We start from the raw sequence: 19,482 nt of genomic DNA on the forward strand, positions 1-19,482 counted from the left end.
GAGATGCACTCCAGGGCCTCCCCAGAGGCTGGGTTTCAGCCCCCATCAGACTCTGGACCCCTGGAGTTTAAGAAGCCAGCTGAGGACTGCACAGAGCTGTCGCTGTCTGAGCAGGGTCAATGCTCTGCGCAGCTGCAGGCCGCTATGTGTTTGCCAGAGGCCCGTGTGCCTGCTGGTCCTGTTCTGTTCCTGCCAGAGGCCCGTGTGCCTGCTGGTCCTGTTCTGTTCCTGCCAGAGGCCCGTGTGCCTGCTGGTCCTGTTGCGTTCCTGCCAGAGGTCTCCGCACCTGCTGGTTCTGTTGCGTTCTTGCCAGAAGTCTCCGCACCTGCTGGTTCTGTTCTGTGTGTACCAGGGGCTCCAGTGCCCACTGGTTCTGAGACTGTTTTTGCTGGGGGGCCCGAGGAGCCCGTCCAGCCTCCTTTCTCGTCAGCTGGGGGGCCCGAGGAGCCCATCCAGCCACCAGCTGCTCCACCAGCAGCCTCATCCACGCTTGCAGCAGCAGTTTCATCCATGCCGCCATCTGCTGCAGCGCCTCCGTCTGCATCCTCCACGCCGTTGCCTGGCCCGGCCTCTGCTGCATCCTCCACGCCGTCGCCTGGTCCGGATTCAGCATCCTCAGCGTCGCCTGGTCCAGCGCATGCTTCGGCTTCATCCGCTTCACCTGGTCCAGCCACTGCTTCATCCTCGCCTGGTCCAGCCTCCGTGTCGTCATCCTCGCCTGGTCCAGCCTCCGTGTCGTCATCCTCGCCTGGTCCAGCCTCCGTGTCGTCATCCTCGCCTGGTCCAGCCTCCGTGTCGTCATCCTCGCCTGGTCCAGCCTCCGTGTCGTCATCCTCGCCTGGTCCAGCCTCCGTGTCTTCATCCTCGCCTGGTCCAGCCTCCGCATCACCTGCAGTGGCCTCCTCTTCAGCTTCCTCATCAGCTGCTTTGCCTGGTCCAGCTTCAGCTTCCTCATCAGCTGCTTTGCCTGGTCCAGCTTCAGCATCCTCATCAGCTGCTTTGCCTGGTCCGGCCTCCGCTTCTGCTTCAGCCTCGTCTGGTCCAGCCTCTGCATCATCCCCGTCTGGTCCAGCCCCTGCAGCATCATCCCCGTCTGGTCCAGCCCCTGCAGCATCATCCCCGTCTGGTCCAGCCCCTGCATCATCATCCCCGTCTGGTCCAGCCCCTGCATCATCATCCTCGTCTGGTCCAGCCCCTGCGTCTTCATCCTCGTCTGGTCCAGCCCCTGCGTCTTCATCCTCGTCTGGTCCAGCCCCTGAGTCTTCATCCTCGCCTGGCCCGGCTTCAGCCTCCTCATCGGCTGCTGCCTCGCCTGGCCCGGCTTCAGCCTCCGCATCGGCTTCCGCATCAGCTTCCGCCTCGTCTGGTCCAGCCTCCGCCTCGGCTTCCGCATCAGCTTCCGCCTCGTCTGGTCCAGCCTCCGCCTCGGCTTCCGCATCAGCTTCCGCCTCGTCTGGTCCAGCCTCCGCCTCGGCTTCCGCCTCGTCTGGTCCAGCCTCCGCCTCGGCTTCCGCCTCGTCTGGTCCAGCCTCCGCCTCGGCTTCCGCCTCGTCTGGTCCAGCTTCCGCCTCGGCTTCCGCCTCGTCTGGTCCAGCCTCCGCTTCAGCTTCCGCTTCAGCTTCCGCCTCGTCTGGTCCAGCCTCCGCTTCAGCTTCCGCCTCGTCTGGTCCAGCCTCCGCTTCGCCTGGGGCTGCAGGGGCCACGCAGCCTTCAGGTCCCCTACTACCGCCTCCACATCGTCGGTCATCTGCCAGGCCGCTTGTTGGGCATCTCCGCCACCGTGGACGCCCTCCTGAACACCCTCCTGAACGCCGCCACTGCCTTCCGCGTGGCCGGCCCCCGGAACTGTTTGCCCGTCGTCGCAGTTGCCGTCCACACGGTCGGCCCCCGGAACTGAACTGTTTTGGCCTCCTGCGCTGTCGGCCTCCGGGTCGGCCCCCTGAACTTGACCTTCTGGGTCTTTCTGGGCTCTGTCCCTCCTTCCTGGTCCCCCGCCGCCCACCCTGGTTGGGTTGTTTTCTGTTTTTGGCTGTTTTTTGTGCTTCTGTTGGGCGGTCTGGAGCCCGCCCTTGTGGGGGGGGGTACTGTCATGGTCCTGGGTCGGTGACCCAGCGCTTTTAGTTATCATTTTCTAGTTTATGATGATGATTATTATTGTTTGAGTTCTGTGTGTTATATTTTCGATCTGCATCTGAATCTGTCTGTTTAGTTCAATGTCTTGTCTGGTTCCATGTATCTGAGTTTCCTGTTTTATTGTGAAGGTCCGCGTCGTATGTGAGTGTGATCAGTTTACGTTTCCCCTGTCCCGTCAGCCCAGATTCCTCCCAGCTGTGTTGCCCTCCTGTCTCTCATCCCCTGATTACTGGTGTGTGTATTTAAGCCCTGTGTGTTCTCCTGCCTGTTGCCGGTTCGTCTGTGTTCCTCCGTGTCAGTCTGTGTAACTCTGTGTCAGTCTGTTACCCTGTGTTCCACGGAGTCCTGTTCCTCGTCTGCGTCTCTCTGCTATTCATCATCCGTTGTCATATGCTCCCAGGTCTGTTATTTTAGTTCTCCCAGTTTAGGTGTCTTTAGTTGTTTGTTATGCCCCACTGTTTGTTTGCCACTACACCTCTGTAAATAAAACCACCGGTATCTCATCCACTGCCTGCATCTTGGGTCCTCCTTCTAAATCCACACGGCTCGCCTCGGCAGCCGTGACACTTACTTTTGCAGTCACAATAACTCCTTGGAAGATCTGATACAATAAAACAAATGCCTCTTAAAAACAGCTAGCTGTGAGCTGCAAAAGCAGATCAAGACATTTATGTGGCACACGTGGATGTATGGCAGCCCTTTAGGGCCTTCAGAGGTCCCAGGTGTGGGAACTTGGCCCAAGAAGCAAAGCACTGTTTGGAGAATAGTCTTTTTAAAATCGGTGCAACAATCTGTATGAAATAGTATTTAACTATGCTTCACATTATATCCACTGAACTAGAATCAAACGTCCAAACACAGGTCCTTTGTTTGTGCCTGTAGGTAGATATGGTTTTGAGTAGATGAGTCATCCCCCAAATAGTGCCCAAAAAATTGCATCTGCGTCAGGAAAGCACCACCATCAGTTTGGTAGCTGGTGTAGAAAAGTTATTTTTATACCATGTTATTTTGCACTTCATCCAAAAGAAGGAAACTGAAACTCAGAATGTAAAGGGTGCGAGTCATCAAGTATAACAAAAACAACTAACCCCTATCAGTGTCTGCTGTGGCTCACTCATCTGCCTGCCAGCCCATTTACCACTGAGTGTTTCTTTCTTACATAAATAAGTGTATGCTAAAATGTAGGTGAAAAGCTGCTTGACGAGGAACCAGCACATAAAAAGAGAAATAATAAAAACAAGATCTGGTAGCTCAAGTACAAACCTCTGCTTTCTGATCGGCCAGTAAAATCTGGGCTGTAATATGGGCCTTTGTTCCAGCAGATGGCTCTCTAACAATGAAAGACGGGCTCTAGCTGTGCTTCACCAAAGCCGTTAATAGCATTTGCTGGCACTGTGCAACCAACTACAAATCACCAAAGCCTTGAAGTCTTCTAGAAGAGACAGTGGTCCAAAAAGACTGTATCACTTTAGACGTGAGTCATCACAGTATGCCTACAACCATCCATGGTCCCTGACCCCAAACACTCATCAGAGTTCTTCCCACCCAGTGCCGAGATTTTTGGCTGCCTCTGTGGAGCGTAGAGCTCCAAAAGGCATGTGATGCCTGAGTATCAGGACATACTGTAATTTCCCTCGAGCTAGTAAAGTTGCCGGCCCTATCATCATACCTGTGCACACTCTGTAATTGCTCCAGTGGAGTATACCCGAACCAGGAAGGAACACCTGTATGTTTACTTCCATAATTCTCTTTAGCTTTATAGAGGCCCGCTGGGGAACAGTCTGTAAGCGAGATGCACCGAAAAATAGCTTTTTCCCCCCCATAAACTAGTTATTATCCTAAAAGCACAGTTTCTCTGCACACTAACAATGGTTAAAATCTGCCACAGTTCACCTGATGTCGATTTCTGCTTCTGTTTGCTGCTTGTTTATGGCTACGGAGCCGTTTACTTCTGAAGCATGCAGGTAGCGTTTCATTCCACAAAGAAACACCACATTTTAAAAAGTCTTATCTTACAGCAGAAGCACAAGATTTAGACAAAATGACACATGTTAAGGGGGAAAGTGCTGGAAACTAAGCGTAGCCGCGGGTAAAAAGCTGTAAATAAATAAAGGTGAAAGAGTCTGCAGCGTTGTGCGCAGCTTTCACCTGCAGCTATGTGGTACGTGGCGCTTGCAAGCACAACTCATTACTGTGATCAAACGGAACCCCCCCGCTTGGCTAAACGCTGAGCTTATTAAAGCGCCCAGCCAGGGGTGGGAGTAAAAACCGGGAGGAGGAGAGGCAAGGTGGCGTGGGGGCCTGGGAGCTCATTAGGATTTACTGTGCAGACCGTGACGTTCACGGAGACCTGAGAGATGCATGTTATAAAACCTGAGGAAAAACTCTTTGTACCTTATGTTGGTGTAATTACCAAATATACACAAGAAAGCTAAACTCGGTAAGGAGCAACAGCCCCAAAATATAATTTTTGGATATGCGGTGATACCTGAAAACAGCAGCAGTGAAACTATCATAGATTTGAGTTGTGTTGGGAGTACACCGCTGCATTGGGTTCTGCAATTCTTGGAAGACTTGAAAAAGGTGACACTTTTTGTTTCCTTTTGTCTGCTCAGTACTGTTTGCTCCGAGTCCAAAGAGTCACGAGGACAGGCTAGTTGCTTGATAGTGCAAAGAGATACTGTGTGGCTCCTTATCTGTAAACTATGCAAACTAGTCTAGACAGGAATCTATGTGAGATTAAAACTATCATTCACCCGTGCTTTCACAGCATTCACTGCATTGTAACATATTGAAATATAAAACATTTTCTTCTAGTTTTAAGAAGTGCATGTAACTTTATACATGAATCTTCCATTTACAGGAGAAATGATGGTAAATAAGTGGCACTGTGTCTCAAATGCACCCACACAGTGGATCGACAAATGCACAAAACCTTTTTATGAGTCTTTTGGAAAAAAGAAATTGCTGGAATCACCACTCTGATTTTTAATGATATCTTTTCACACTGGACCCTCTGATGAGGCCTTTTCGGGCCCGCTTCCCATACGTTTGACACGCCTGCTGCATACTGGTTGTGTCTCCGTACGCCTGCAGATTTCTCACTTTTATCTGTGAGCTGTAGGACTTGTTAACCAAAGTGCTGCATTCTCTCCTATTGACTGACAGCTAGCTACACACTCACAGAATCAAGGCTAATTACAAAACTAAAGAAAGAAGTTGTTGAGTCACAATAATGAACATGAGTCATGTGTGTCTTTTATCACCTGCTACTATTGAATACAGCTTTTTACTAATATACGCCTAGGTGAATAAAAGGCAATAAAATAAATTTGCTATAGGCCATATATGATCATGATTAGTAATTATGATAGATTATTATTTATTTCATTGTGAATTAAGTGCGCTATAAATAAGCCAGAAGCATGAGAGACAGCACCATCATTTCCAGTGGGAGTTCCTATCAATTCCAGATGCTAAGCCTGGAAGCCTACAAGCCTGGGCAAGCGGCTTCAACAAATAGTATGAAACACCACAGCGCTGCACAGTGATAATCACCACGTTGGCCTCTGGTCTTAAAACCTACAGGATTCTGCATAGTGCCAACAAATGACTGATTCCGAAGGACAGACAAGGTCTGGAATCTGTAATCCAAATCAGGACATGCCCAAGCAAATCCCGGCTAAATCTGTCGGCCTCTGTCCTAAACCTTTCTGTTTACGTCATCGCTTGGCATTTAGCTGCTTGCTCACAAAAAGAAGAGAACAACCAGCTCAAAGGGAGACATTTGTTTTCAGCTTTGTGAGACAAAATAGGCTTTGACTTTGTGTGACTTTCTATTTGAAAGCAGCTGAACCGCTAAAGGTTAACACACCTCAGAGATGACAGGTTTGCAGTAGCCAGCGCCGAATACGAGGTTCTCTACAGACATGGCGGACGGGTCGTTCGTGCTCTCTGGCGAGCCCTTCCCAAGCCAGGAGCCCTTTCCTGTACGGGCAAAGCTGGAGAGAGGGCAGGGATGACACAGCAGGGGCAAAGCATGAATAATGTTTGTGTTGTATTTAGTGTTTGTGACTCTGAAGGAAGACATGAACTGAGAAATAAGAGCAGTTCTGCTGCAATCAGTCAAGTGCTGCAGTAATCTATGTAATGCATGTTGGAACATCGACTATGACACTGACGGCTGAATTCATCAGATGAGTGTTTGGAAAATTATTCATTCAGCTCGCCAAGAGATACATTATATATCATATTATAAGATGTGCCAGCAGTTCAAGCTCACGTTCTCGCCTGCTTGATTGTATGGGTTTCATTTCAGTTAAATTTTTCACTTAAAAAATTAAAACCTGCTCATTGCAGATGGTTGACCTTTTTTCTTGAACACATCTCCAAACAGCATTCAAAGCCATAGATTACAAAATGAATGGCTTATTTATAAAGAAACAAAAATGAATCCAAGCAAGGTTTGGATAACGGATTAGCAGATTGTGCAGTGAAAAGAATAGCTGGGTTCCTGAGATCATACCAAATCAGATACAAATTTGTGTAATGTGAAGATTCGGGGTCTGCAGGATGCGAAACAGTTGCAAGCTTTCCAGACTTTACCTGAGCAGGGGCTGATGTAAGGCAACCAGTGAAGCGTGGATGGAGACAGAAATGACTGACAGGTGGAAATAGTCGAACATGACAGGGACGTGGTGGTGGAGGCCTCTTCGCGGGTGGAAATGGAGGCTGAGGGTCCGACTACTGATCAAGGGGACAGTCGCTATATCAGCCAACCTGAGGGAGTAAAAACAAAACCCAACTCTTTAAGTGAAAATCGTCCTTTTTTGCCATCGTCCATAATGTTTGCAGCTGTTCCATTAGAATGGCTCATGTAGCAAAGGACAGAATAACTAAACAACATCATTGATGGAAGTACTCAGATGTTTTAATTAGATAATGCTACACTGTTCTCCGTTGGTATATTAAATTAATCAGGAAACACTAATGAAAATATTTACAGTTAAAGTTTTTAATATGACGAATCATAACTGTTATTTATGTTATGAGTAGACTGTTAAAACTAAGCAGAATTTCAATGCCTGCTTTTTTCAGCACTGAAAATGAGAATTAAATAATACATAAAAAATTAAAATCTGATAATCTTTGTATCTGTGCCACAGAGTGCAGATTAACTAAAGAAGTGGTTTTATTGCTGATAGTAAAAGTGTGACCCTGTAGCGCCTAAAACTTCACATTAAAAGGAGCATCTCTTTGTTAAGTGAGTGGGAAATATCAGGGCAACTGCCTTTAGCAAGTACCAGTTTTAAATAACTGGGAAAGCTGCTCACTCATAATCCAATATCAACAATGATGATACAATCTAAATATTTCTTCTTCTTCCTTTTGTCCCAAGCAAACATACAAACCCCTGCAGTCATGGATCGTATGCCGTATATTTGTGATCAGGTGCTTAAAGTGATGTCTAGCAGCCAAATGGGAAAGTCGCTCACTTCACATCTCAAATACACACCAAACACATATTTTCAAAGTGGTTCAGAAACTTACTGCTGCTCATTGTCAGTGAAATGAAGATCCAGCTTCAACTGAAAATCCACCTCACTCAAGGCCTCCTCCACCTGCAAATGGGAACGATAAGGATTGTTGATGCATAAATATTGAAAGACCTTGGGCACAAAATAATCATAATCATAATCTTTGTATCACAGAACAAACCAAAAAAACTCATGTAGACAGGTCAAGTTCAGCTACCTCAACTGGTCCCTGTCTGCCAAGGTGACCACGCCCCTAACTACAGTGTCCAGATGTACACAAATCTGTCCATCCACACAGTTATTATGGTGGGGAAACTTTCCATAGAAGCCAGATCCCTTTTTACCAGGTTTCTAAACATGCTTTTTTATGGTGTAAAATAAAAATGAACGTGGGTTAACTCGCTTTGGACATGGCATCAAGTGGCCCATGAGTCTGTGAGAGTTTTGGTCTCTGTACCTTTGCATTAGTGTATTTTAATCGGTGTTGGATTATACTTATTTACTTCCACCTGTTTATTTGCTAACCAAATGTAGCATTGATATCACATAGAATTGTAACTGCACCTTGCTAATCAAGCTAGTTAGCAATAGCTGATAACCAGAGATGGGCAGTAACGCGTTACCGTAATCCGATTACTTTTTTCAAGCAATGAGTAAAGTAAGGCACTACTATTGAAAAAAAAACCTAATTAGATTACTGTCACTTTCCTGTAAGCACACTGCGTTACTGTGTTAGTAGACCATGATTTTGTTTGTGAGAGTGTCTCATGACAATTACGTAAAAGTGTGCGACGTCCGTGGCAGCAACAGACGTGTGTAGATCAATAATGGATAATATGGAGAGCGGGAGAGAGTACGACTGTGCAGCGTTTAAAGTATGGACGTACTGACGTTACTTTGAGCTTGATTCCGTAAAAAGTGACAAAAACATTAGCATCTGCTGTACACTCAGCGTGGGAAGAAAACTTCTTTCTACAGCAAAAAATTTAACTTCAAATCTGAGCAAGCACCTAGCACGCTGCCACGGGAGTGTGAAATTCACAGAGATCCTCCCACTGACATGACCGCTGCAGCACGGGGCAAACCTCCAGGTGACCATAGATATAAGAGCGACAGGACTTAGTGCCGCTAAAACATTATTTTATGTTATATGCTGGAATATGCAAAAAAATAGGTTTAATTATTAAACAAAGTTCAAGTCAAAGACTGTTTCATATAATTACATTTTTGCTTAATGCAATGTGCATAAAGCTAAAAGATTAAAACTAATAAAACAAGTTTTTCACTTGATTCAATTTTATATGATGGATTATGCAGAAAAAATAGAATTGGGCTGAAAGGTCTATTGCTTTAGTATGTATTTGGGTTGTGTATCATGTAACTAAGTAATAAAGTAACTATTTACTTCTGAAAATAAATATCAGTAAAGTAATGGGATTACTTTCTTGGAGAAGTAATCAGCAACTAATTACTTTTTTTAAGTAACTTGACCAACACTGCTGATAACACCCAACAGCTTCCATCCTGACACAATGGCGAATGCAAAACTGAGACTTCAGAACGGAAGTGCAACAAATCAGTGCAAGAGGCCGTTGGGTGTTTCACACAGAAGACTAGACTAGTGTTCATATCCAGATTTAAGCAGCACAGGTAGGCTGGTAAAAGTCAACGTATGTAGATTCTGATATTTCACAAAAACATATTTTTTTTATAAATGCCATTTCTAGATGACAGGGTTCATTTAACATGTTCAAAAATCTCCCAGACGTGGATGTGACAGCTGTAGCCTCAGATTTCACATTATCTTTGCACTCATCAAACCATCCGGCAGCCACTTGTGCTCTGTGGAGAAGGATCTGACTCTCATTTATTTACTGTCACTCACGTGAATGGAGAAATTCGGAATTAATGAAGGGGAACGGCCATCACACGGTACACAGCAAATTCAAAAGTGTTAAATTTTTTGGTGTTAATAGTCTCCTTGCAAAAGTAGAGTTAATTTTACTCTAAGTAGAGTCACATTCTTTTAATGTAACTCTGAGGTGTAAAATGATAGTAGTTAAAATCGAGTGTTAAAAATGAGTGTTTCTATGTCAAATCTGGAGGTGTTACAATGGAAACATTAACTCTTGACCTCTTAACTCTGAACTCCTAGAGGGGCTATGACACCAACAGAGTAAATTCACAGACTCCGCCCCCAGCACGGCTCCAATCGAAGCTGAAGTGAAGCCGTTTCAGAACATTTTGCTCTACATATTTGAGTTGTTTGCCATGCTTGGTAAGTCATTTTTTCAAAGATTGTTTCAATTATTATTATGAGCTTTTACTTCTGTGGCTCTTTGGAGTTGAGACAAAGCTGTGTGAAAGGCATTAGCCGTGTTGCTCGCTGATAGCATAATATTCTGTTTTAGATAGCTGAAAGGTATTGTTTGCGGGCAAATACCACAGCCTTGGAAAAAAAGCTTGCATGTGAATTTTCAGTCAAACTTTTGGTCAAATACGCCTAAAACAATGTCTAGAATGTGAAATGTTGGTATAATGGTGCTACTTGAAGCCTGAAAACGATCGCCCATAAAAAAAAAAACGAGCAAACAGCAATAACTGACGTCCTGACTGGATTCTACGTTAGCATAGATCCCTCCAGAGTTTTGTGCACACGGTTTAGGTAAAAATGAAAAAGGTTGCGGTTTTACATTTAGTTCAGTATTACCTGTTGCCTGTGTCTTTGTCTTTTGGGAAAATACTTTACACAAGTAATGGCTCAAAGAGGATTCCTTTTTTTTACTGTGCTGCAATTGTTTACTGGATTATTTGTGCCGTTAATTAGTGTCAACTAATTTTTATTCAATCTCTGCACAGGATATGCTTGTGAAGATGGAATATGGGGGAGAGCAGAAGTGCGCTGAAGTTCCACAAAGTGATGAATGAAGGACATGCATATTGTATTGAAGAAATAAGTGATGAGAACGCTGTTATTTGCATTTACCATGTCAGACCTTTTGATAAACAAAATTCTAATGAAAGTGAGAACATGTACACTGTTACATCTTTCAGAAAATGTTTTGAAATTGTGGTGCACAGTTCAGAATAAATGTTTTTCAAAAACCATTGCATCTTTTTAGTAAATGTTTATTTCCAAAAGAAATTTCTAGAAGTTCAGAACAGTAAAATTCCTGCTTTTTAGAATGAATTAGAAGATAACTCTTACGTAGTTAAACTAAAATACTCTTTGAGAGTTAATATATAAACTCTTTACACCAAGTGTTAAATTATCAACTCCAGACAGATTTGGTGTTTAACACTAAATCAGAGTTAATGTACCAACTCTCCAAAAAGAGTTAAATTAACACTCTCTGGTGTGGACCCATATAGACACTTTAATAGTGTTGAAATCAAATCCGACAGTGTTAATTTGGACATGGTGGATTTGCTGTGTACCAACAAGAACATGATGGATTTGCTGCTATTTGGCACAGAAGCTAATGTAACCAACCTTGTTTGCAATTCTGATTTAGCCACTTTAGTGTTCTTTTTGATTAACTGTTTATGTTCTCTGTATTCCGGCATTTATGTCTTTCATGTGGGCTGAAAAAATCAATTACTTTCATGTTCAAAGTGCGGTAGAAAATAAAGGCATAAATCTGAACAACAAAGTGAAAAAAGAAAAAGAAAACGATATTAGGAAACTACAAAGCCGGGGCCGAAAATGGATGCAACAGACTCTTCTGAGGATTGGTGTGCAGCGCTGTTAAATTTTAATAGAAGTAGTTCCACTTTTGTAGCGCTTACAGTAAACGTATAAATCCATCTGATATTGATGGTGTGATTGATTAAGAATACATCGGGTGTGCACAGGGGAAATGAGAGGCTATTTTCGTCTGCGCTATCTGTAGCTGTGAACAGCAGATAACCTCCGGAAGGTTAATGAGCGGGGAGCCTTCGGGAGAGCTTACAGATGAAATCTGATATGCCTTTAAGCTCTTCTGTCTCCACACCTCCACAGCAACACCTACGTTTAATGAAAATTTCTAAAATTAGTTGTCATGTGAGACAGAAAATCCACATTCTGGCAGAAGCAGGAATCCTTCCACAGTAAACTAGGCGTATACACCACATGTTAGGGAGCAGCTGAGCGACGGTTTAGAGTACTGTCAGTGTGTGAGCTACGGCTATCAAATGCATGATTAGCTTCAAATGAGGCCATCTTAACACTCCCACGTCCCAGCATCAAGCCCGTGTCACCGCTGTCACTGCTGATCAATTTGAGCTCCGGTGGCTCCCACAGGCAAAAACGGGCAGAGTGGATTCTCAGGGTCACGCCCACAGTAAAACAGAACATCAATAACTGTCAGGTAGGTTTACACACCTGATCAGCTGAACTAAATATGGCCGGTCTGGGTGCACAGGCACAGTCTTTCAGTTACATAACATTAATTTCACGGAACGAGTCTACGAGCTCAGTGACCCTCACACTGGTTGAGTGGTTATTATGATTAGCACAGAATTCCTTTGAAAAAGGCAATTAACCTTTTCCACTGAATAGCTTTTGTTATCTTTCAGGGAACCAAACTCCTGTCAATCATTTCATCACATTTAAAAACCGCTAATGCCTCCGTTAACAAAAAAAACTATAGTGTGCCCACAGACCCTTAAAGAAAGTATTGGAGACAAGTTCTAGGCCTGAAAATGAAAGCCAGCTGTCAAAAAGTTGAAAAGTTCCACTTCAGACCTACTCCAAAATAAAATCAGTGCCCATTTAAAAAAATCTGTTACTTACCACTAACTCTTTCTGGAACAGTTCATGCATGTAGCTAACCAATTAGCAGCCATTTAATAGTTAATTTAATATGACCAATGCAATCGCAAAAACAGTTGCTGTGTCTGAGGTCAACTTAGCTTTCAATAAGCTTTATTACATTTTCTGGGTTCATAAACATTTAAGAGGAAGTTCTGAACTGGATTTCCTTTAACGTCTATCCAAGTATCCGGGCTACACTGGTAGCCTCAGAAAATTAGCTAACGGCACCAAAGGGCGAGCCATCAGACTGACCAGTAGTTTCAAAGATTAGAGCTACATTAACTTATAAGCTTTGTTTATTTAAATGCATTTTTATCCCTGTTATAGCCATCACATGAAATGTTTACCAAGAACATCAGTGCAAACTTCTAAGAATATGGCAGCTGTAACTGTGATCAGTCTGCAAAAATCACAAATCTGTTGCTGTCTTCATACACAACTACTTCCATTTCAGCCACAGTTCATAGATCTGAAGTAGAAATTCAGAAATTCCTCTGCTGCATGACGACACTTTAATTTCAATTTGCTATAGCTGCCCGGCAATCTTGCTTTTCAACAGGAATCTATAATCAGAATGCAAACAGTTTATATAAGTTGAGTCGAGTCCCTACCTACGTGTCACTGACAAGACTGAGTCCGATTGAAAGCAACATATCGGCAATCCGTCTGCTTTATTTGCAAACCTTCGCCTTCATCTGGATGAGCGGGACCGCAGTTAGTCTGAGTCGGACTGCAACTGTTTGGAGATAGGTTGCCTCCTGCCAGGTGGCCTGTGCAATCGTCAGGTGAGGGTGTTGCGCACTGACAATTACTTACAATTGGTTCCCAACAGCAAAACAATTTAATGCAACCACTGGGCGCCCATCGATTGTTCCTAATCGCAAGGAGGTTGCTGCCCTATTTTCATTCTACAGTCAATGATGCTTTAGACATCTTAAGCTCTGTTAGACAAACCTTACAAGTCAATGTTTCCAGAAAGTACATCTTTGCAAATTGAGCTGTCTTTGGCCAAAGAAATAGAACGGCTCCAACACCCCTGCTTTAAATCTATACTGCTATAGACAGATAGACTATATATTTTGCAGGTGTTCAGACTGCAAAATATATAGCACTGTAGTTTTTTATCTTTTATTCCCTGTTGTGTAAAATATCTGCTGTGATTAAGTGGAACGAATGTGTGTGTTCTGAACAAGGAGTATTGTTTGTGTCAGATGATAAAAACAACAAGTGCAGAAGGGAACAGAGAATGATGAAATCCATTAATTACGGGCCATTTAATATGCTGTAAAGCTACAAGTTGCTATGGAATAAATAAAAAAGCGAGCAAATGGCAATCAATCCACCCCCCCCCCCCCCTTTCAAACTGGATATTTGTCTGTGTGTGTGCAGAAAATGTCACCGGCATGACTCACCCGTTCTCCGTCCAATAGCAGGTGGACTTTGAAGATCATACAGTCATTCACCGCAATCTCCTCATTTCTGTACAGGATCTGAAATATCCGGCTGAACACGGTGCCGTCGTAAACCCCCGCAGAGCTGAAGCTGCACTCTCCTAATGTGGGACGCAAAAGCACAGCACAGTGACAGCAAGTGCAATTAGTATCCACATATGATAAGACATAGATCCGATAGACTAAAACAAGCATTAAACACCAATGTTTAACTGATAACAGGAGCTTTCTCAGAGCTCTCTGTCATGACTACAAACAAACAAAACATCACTTTATCTTTGCACAGCATCAACAGGTTTGTGAGGACATTTGCACATATTTACAGGCACTCAGAGGCAAGCATCTACGTTTAGCTCTAGAACCAAGTGATAAAATCTGTAAATGAGTTTTGGGCCAAGAACGCTGAAAAAAAAGAAATCAAGCAGCAAAATGGAAACATAAAAAACTGCAGTTCTTCATGTGACCACTTAGGCTGGTTCAGAAAGCAGGTCAGCGCACACTGTTAACAAAAAAAAAATCTATGAGTAGGTTCCCTCTAAACCTGTATTCACACTGGCTGCGGATGCTAGAGAAAAAACCTTCCTGCAGTTGTATTGATCAGTTCAATTCAGAAGTTCTTCCACAAATAGCGAAGTAGTTGCTGCATGATGGCAATTTAATTGCAAAATCCCACATGTACCTGGCAACGCTCTGTTATATCAGAATACATATTGTAGAATAGAACCAGAGTCACAGGTGAGGGCAGACTGACTCGGGTTGACTGCAACATTGGGTGATCTGTCAGCTTTTATTTGCAGCTACCTCGAAACACCTGAAAAATTGTGATGCAAACAGGAAACAGAGAATGTTCAGTGTCAGTGTAAAAGCTGTTGGTTTCAGCAGTAAGGAACAACATTTACTTTGAAAGGTGAACATTCCCCATTTCATTAATCCATGGACAAATGGCACATGTTTCCCATGCAAACTATGGGCAATCGTGGCAGTCTGTTAGCAACCAAAGCAATCACAGTGAGGCTGTTGGTGCAGCAGTCAATTTCGCCCAGGGCCAGCCAACAACCTCCAGAAACTACTCTGGAGTTTTTCTTAGCAAAGTTACCGCTTGTCTCTAGGCTTGTTTAACTAAAGCAAGGCAAAGCGAACAGCTGTGGGCTGTTTTTCATATTTAGGTCTATCGATGTTGCTCACATCAAGTTCAACTGATAAACTTTAAAGTCCTTTAAACTTCTTGGTGTGGGAATGCAGAGCCAGTAGTACCTTTAAATTCACATATGTTTTCAAGCACAAGGAAAAACTAATAAATTGGATTTTATGTGCAAAACTTAGGTCACACATTTGCCCCCAAAACTCACACGATCTCAGAGGCAGCCCATTGTTTCAACTGCCATCATCGTCCACGTCGCAGCACTTTGGTGTGCGACGCGGTGGCTGTTTACTGTGTGCTACTAGCGCATTTTTCCCTGGCAGCACTGCAGAGCTGCTGTCCAGCTGTGAGCCGTGAGAGGTCTTTGAAATCCCCTGCTGAGGTTGTGCTCTTTTCTGTCTCGGTCTTACTCTCCCTCTCTCTGCAGGCCTCCTCCCGATAATGCTGTCACTACTTGCAGCATCAAGCAGCCCCAGCCAGGGTGACGGATGTGTGGAAGCACGAGTGCTGTCAAAGGCTTGGTGGATGTGTGGCACAGACAGCGTAATCCCTCTGGGGATGTACTTTCTGGGGTAGGAGTTGTTGCGCGGTGTTAGCACGGTCTCCTTACAGTTGCATGAATGTGACTTTGATGTTCTTGTTTTTATTTTGTTTTTGTGTAGGTTTCAAGCTCCTGTTTCAAGACACATAAGCAGATTAGAAACTCGACACCGTGTGCTGTCATTAACATAAATTATCCTCTGTGTCTATTTGACCTGTGAAGGACTCATCGTTTCCCTCGGGAGCCTCCGTGCTTCACAAACGCTGGATTTCTCCCTTCATGTGGCCAGAATCACTAAATCAACAAACTGCACCTGCTGCAGTGGCTACTCTCACACGCTCACAGATATTATACTTCCCTTTCAATGCCTGTTTGTTCTACAGACTTGATTAAATGTTACAATACGTGTCGAGGGACTTTCAGTGATAAGGCCTTGATAAGAACGCAGCTTAACTGAAATAACAGCTTTGACACATCTAGCAGTGCTGTGCACACTTGAGGTGGAAAAAACACTAAACCACCCGTAAAATGCAATATAACAATATTATGAACCCTTCTTTCATAAGACTGAAGATCAGTTAAGATGGAAACTGATAATCGGTGTAACACTGTATTGTTTATAGTTTGTTTATACAGAACTGGCACTAAATTGGCTGTAAGCTATTTGTCATGGCAGTCACATGAGGCTGTAGAAGAAAAGACCTTTAAATATAGTATATAAAAAATTTTAAAAGTTGCATTTTCTTACACATTCGGTAGAACACACTCACACACCATATATTATATATATAATACACATTATATATATAATTTAAGACTTACAATATAAATATATTAAACTGTAATTTTGCTGGTATCTAACGCTAATTGATAAAAAATAGTAATATCATAATCTACTATAATAACACTTCTGATTACTTATTTTAAATGTAAATATTGTCTATGTCTATATGTTAGCCCTGCGACAGACTGGCGACCCTATGACAGCTGGGATAGGCTCCAGCGCCCGCCCCCACGACCCTGAAAAGGATAGGCTGTAGTGAATGGATGGATGCCTATTCTTAAGGAAATATTAAGCATCATCAATCCCAAGGTATTTTTTTTACTCAGGCCGACAACATCTCAAAATGAAAGTGTTCTTATTTGAAAGTAAAATGATAATATTTTTGATTGAATCAATATCGATGAGAGGGTGGCACATGTTAACTGAAGGAGCCTTTAAAACTCACACAGGCAGTTCAAAACATGTCAACAGGAAGGCTCAAGCTGACCCACATGTTCATTGACAGAATCTGGTAGCTGTAAGCAGCAGTGTTGACCACTGTTCCACCGTGCCATAAACATCTTGGTTTTTTACTCCCAGTTTTGACCAGTTTCTTTGTCTTTTTTCTGGACTAGTCGTCCAGAAATTTGTAAGAAGCTAAACCTACCTGACACAAAATTACCTAGCATCATCAAACTAACTACATATTCACATGCCATCAGAAATCACTCGGTTCTGACACTCTTCTGGTGTACTGTGCTTCTCACAGGTACTGGACTGTTAACACATCCTGCACATTAAAACCTGCTGAAACGCCCTTCAGCTTTAGCCACAGTGCTTCTGTGCTGGAAATAATCAGCTTACAGCCTCTGCTCTGCATCTGCTGTGTGTGTGTGTGTGTGTGTGTGTGTGTGTGTGTGTGTGTGTGTGTGTGTGTGTGTGTGTGTTCGTGTTCTGCCTATCAGTAAAGCACACAGAACTCGCCACACAGATTTGCTCCTCATGATATTAATAAGAAAGGGCATCTTAGCCGGTGCACCGTAAACAACACTCCAGTTCTCCCAGTTAACATTCTGACTTGAAAATCCTAATCTTACTGCGCATGAATCACAGTCATTAAATCCTTCAGCTGAGTGTGTGGCACGATCCTTCACAAGTAATTCATTTTTTTTCTGAAGGGCACAGACAATTGAAATGTCAAGCACACGCTTTCAAAGAGGACACAGTAAGGGAATTGTATGATGAATGTAATTGTTCTATCTGTGGCCAGAATGGCAGCTTTATGTTTATGATTCAGTCTGTGAGGTATGCAGGCTCAGTGCATGACCTTGTGGAAAGAGCTGCAGAGGAGAGGGGAGGGCCGCAGCCTTCCAATTACAATATGCATGCAAGATCTTCACTGTAATATACGTAGCTGCAGTGTTTCTTGCTGTCTACATATGCTAATGGCTGGTGAAACATTGCAGTGTAGTCAGCAGCTTAGATATTAGTGCATCAAAAATGCACTATACCAATCTATATCAAGTGCTAATCAAATGTATTTGATTATTTGATCATCAGAAAGTGTCACGCCAACTATTAAAGCAAAGGTTTTGGCCGTTTGCTGCTCTGTAGCGTTCAGGTGAGCATTAACACAATGGAAAAATTGTTCACGGAGCAGATGACCCAGCAAATACACCCCAAGATCAGACCATAAAATTCTCAGAGAAACTGCAAAAAACCTAAGAGCTGCATTCCAGACTCCACAGAGCTCAGTTAGTGTCAGACGTTAAAGCTCATGATAGTACAAATATATAAAATATTGCTTATATAAAAGAATATTGCCCAGAGAAAGTCTCTTCTCTCTAAAAAACAAAACAGGACTGAATGGCTTAGGTTTTGCAAAGCTGCATTAAACACAGTATATCAACAAAACAGCCCATGCCAGCTGTCAAGCATGATGGTGGAGGGATAATTATTTTAACTTGTTTTGCAGCCACGGGATCTGGAAACCTTGAGTCAACCATGAACTCACAAACATGAGCATATATCAAAGTATTCTAGAGTCAACGAGACGCCATCTGTCTGACAACTAAAGCTTGGCCCGAATTAGGTTATGAAACAAGATAATGAAACCAAACACAAATGTGAAAGTCTAGACATCAGCCTGACTGAAATGCTATGGCGCGACCTTAGACTAGCTTAGACTAGACTAGCTTAGCATGCTGGAGTTTTCCTTACTGTATATGAAGAAGTATTTTATAAAAAACGCAATTTGTGAATTTGAGGAAAGTTACATGTTTAAAACAAATCATGAGCTCAAGCATCTACAGTCACCTGTAGTTTGGGATAATGTGTGGGCCTACAGTTGTGTAAACAGGTAGCATTCTGTCAAGACACAAACTGTCAATACTTAAGCAGCTTTTAGGTGAAAATACTGAATAGTAAGCACCATTAGGCACCTCTAAAAATGAGTTACATTATTAAATATATTTGTGTCAGCTAATCTGAGCTAAAGTAACAAAACTGAAGCCTCCCCTGTCTGGAAAATGATCTACCTCTTTCTTTACAACATGTAAAAAAGCTGATCCTCCAGGATTCAGCAGCCCTAAAAATAGACAAACCGCTATTCTTCATTTCTATTCAACTTGACATTATAGTGGCTACTTGGAACCAGCAGTAATGAGGGAGCAAGAAATTCTTCTTAATCAAAAACCCCGTGCCTCCTGTCACTGTGTTTTAGGTGAAAACACTCACACATCATCTTTACAATCACGCACGCATGGACGGTTTGGTGTTGCTGGTGGTGCTGTCCTCTATAGCAGTGAGAACACTGACAACAGCTACATGCCTGAGACTAATATCCTGCTCCAAAAGACCAAAATGCCCTCACAATCTAAAACATCCTAGTGAAAACAGTAGGCTGCACTGTCACAAGTACAGCTGGTGTACACACACACGCACACATACACACACTGCTCCAGTCATGATAGGCTAAAAATAGCCAATATTGAGAATCAGGATTGGCAGTGAAACAGCTTTCTGCAACGCCACAGATCCACATTTTGACAGTTAGGTAGGTTTGGAAGCCTTCAGTCACAACCTATGAATACAAATATGGACGCAACAGAAGAAGAAT

The 19,482-nt window shown here is 43.3% G+C and overlaps 1 protein-coding gene and 1 long non-coding RNA gene across 2 annotated transcripts in view; one reads left to right on the forward strand and one right to left on the reverse strand.

Moving 5' to 3' along the window:
* Positions 1-19,482, reverse strand: part of fam135b (family with sequence similarity 135 member B) — a 57,833-nt gene that overhangs the window by 24,820 nt on the left and 13,531 nt on the right. Inside the window, exons 4-7 of the mRNA XM_080862860.1 lie at positions 13,881-14,020; positions 7,684-7,754; positions 6,739-6,912; positions 6,008-6,134 (exon numbers count right to left, since the gene is read on the reverse strand). Coding sequence (XP_080718986.1) covers positions 6,008-6,134; positions 6,739-6,912; positions 7,684-7,754; positions 13,881-14,020 — 512 coding nt within the window. The remainder of the gene's footprint in view (positions 1-6,007; positions 6,135-6,738; positions 6,913-7,683; positions 7,755-13,880; positions 14,021-19,482) is intronic.
* LOC308384358 lies at positions 9,675-10,778 on the forward strand. Its single transcript, XR_013969315.1, has 2 exons — positions 9,675-9,948; positions 10,530-10,778. It is a non-coding gene; the product is annotated as an uncharacterized lncRNA (long non-coding RNA).

This window comes from Rhamphochromis sp. 'chilingali' (genome assembly GCF_963969265.1).
Source record: "Rhamphochromis sp. 'chilingali' genome assembly, chromosome: 17".
NCBI lineage: Eukaryota > Metazoa > Chordata > Actinopteri > Cichliformes > Cichlidae > Rhamphochromis > Rhamphochromis sp. 'chilingali'.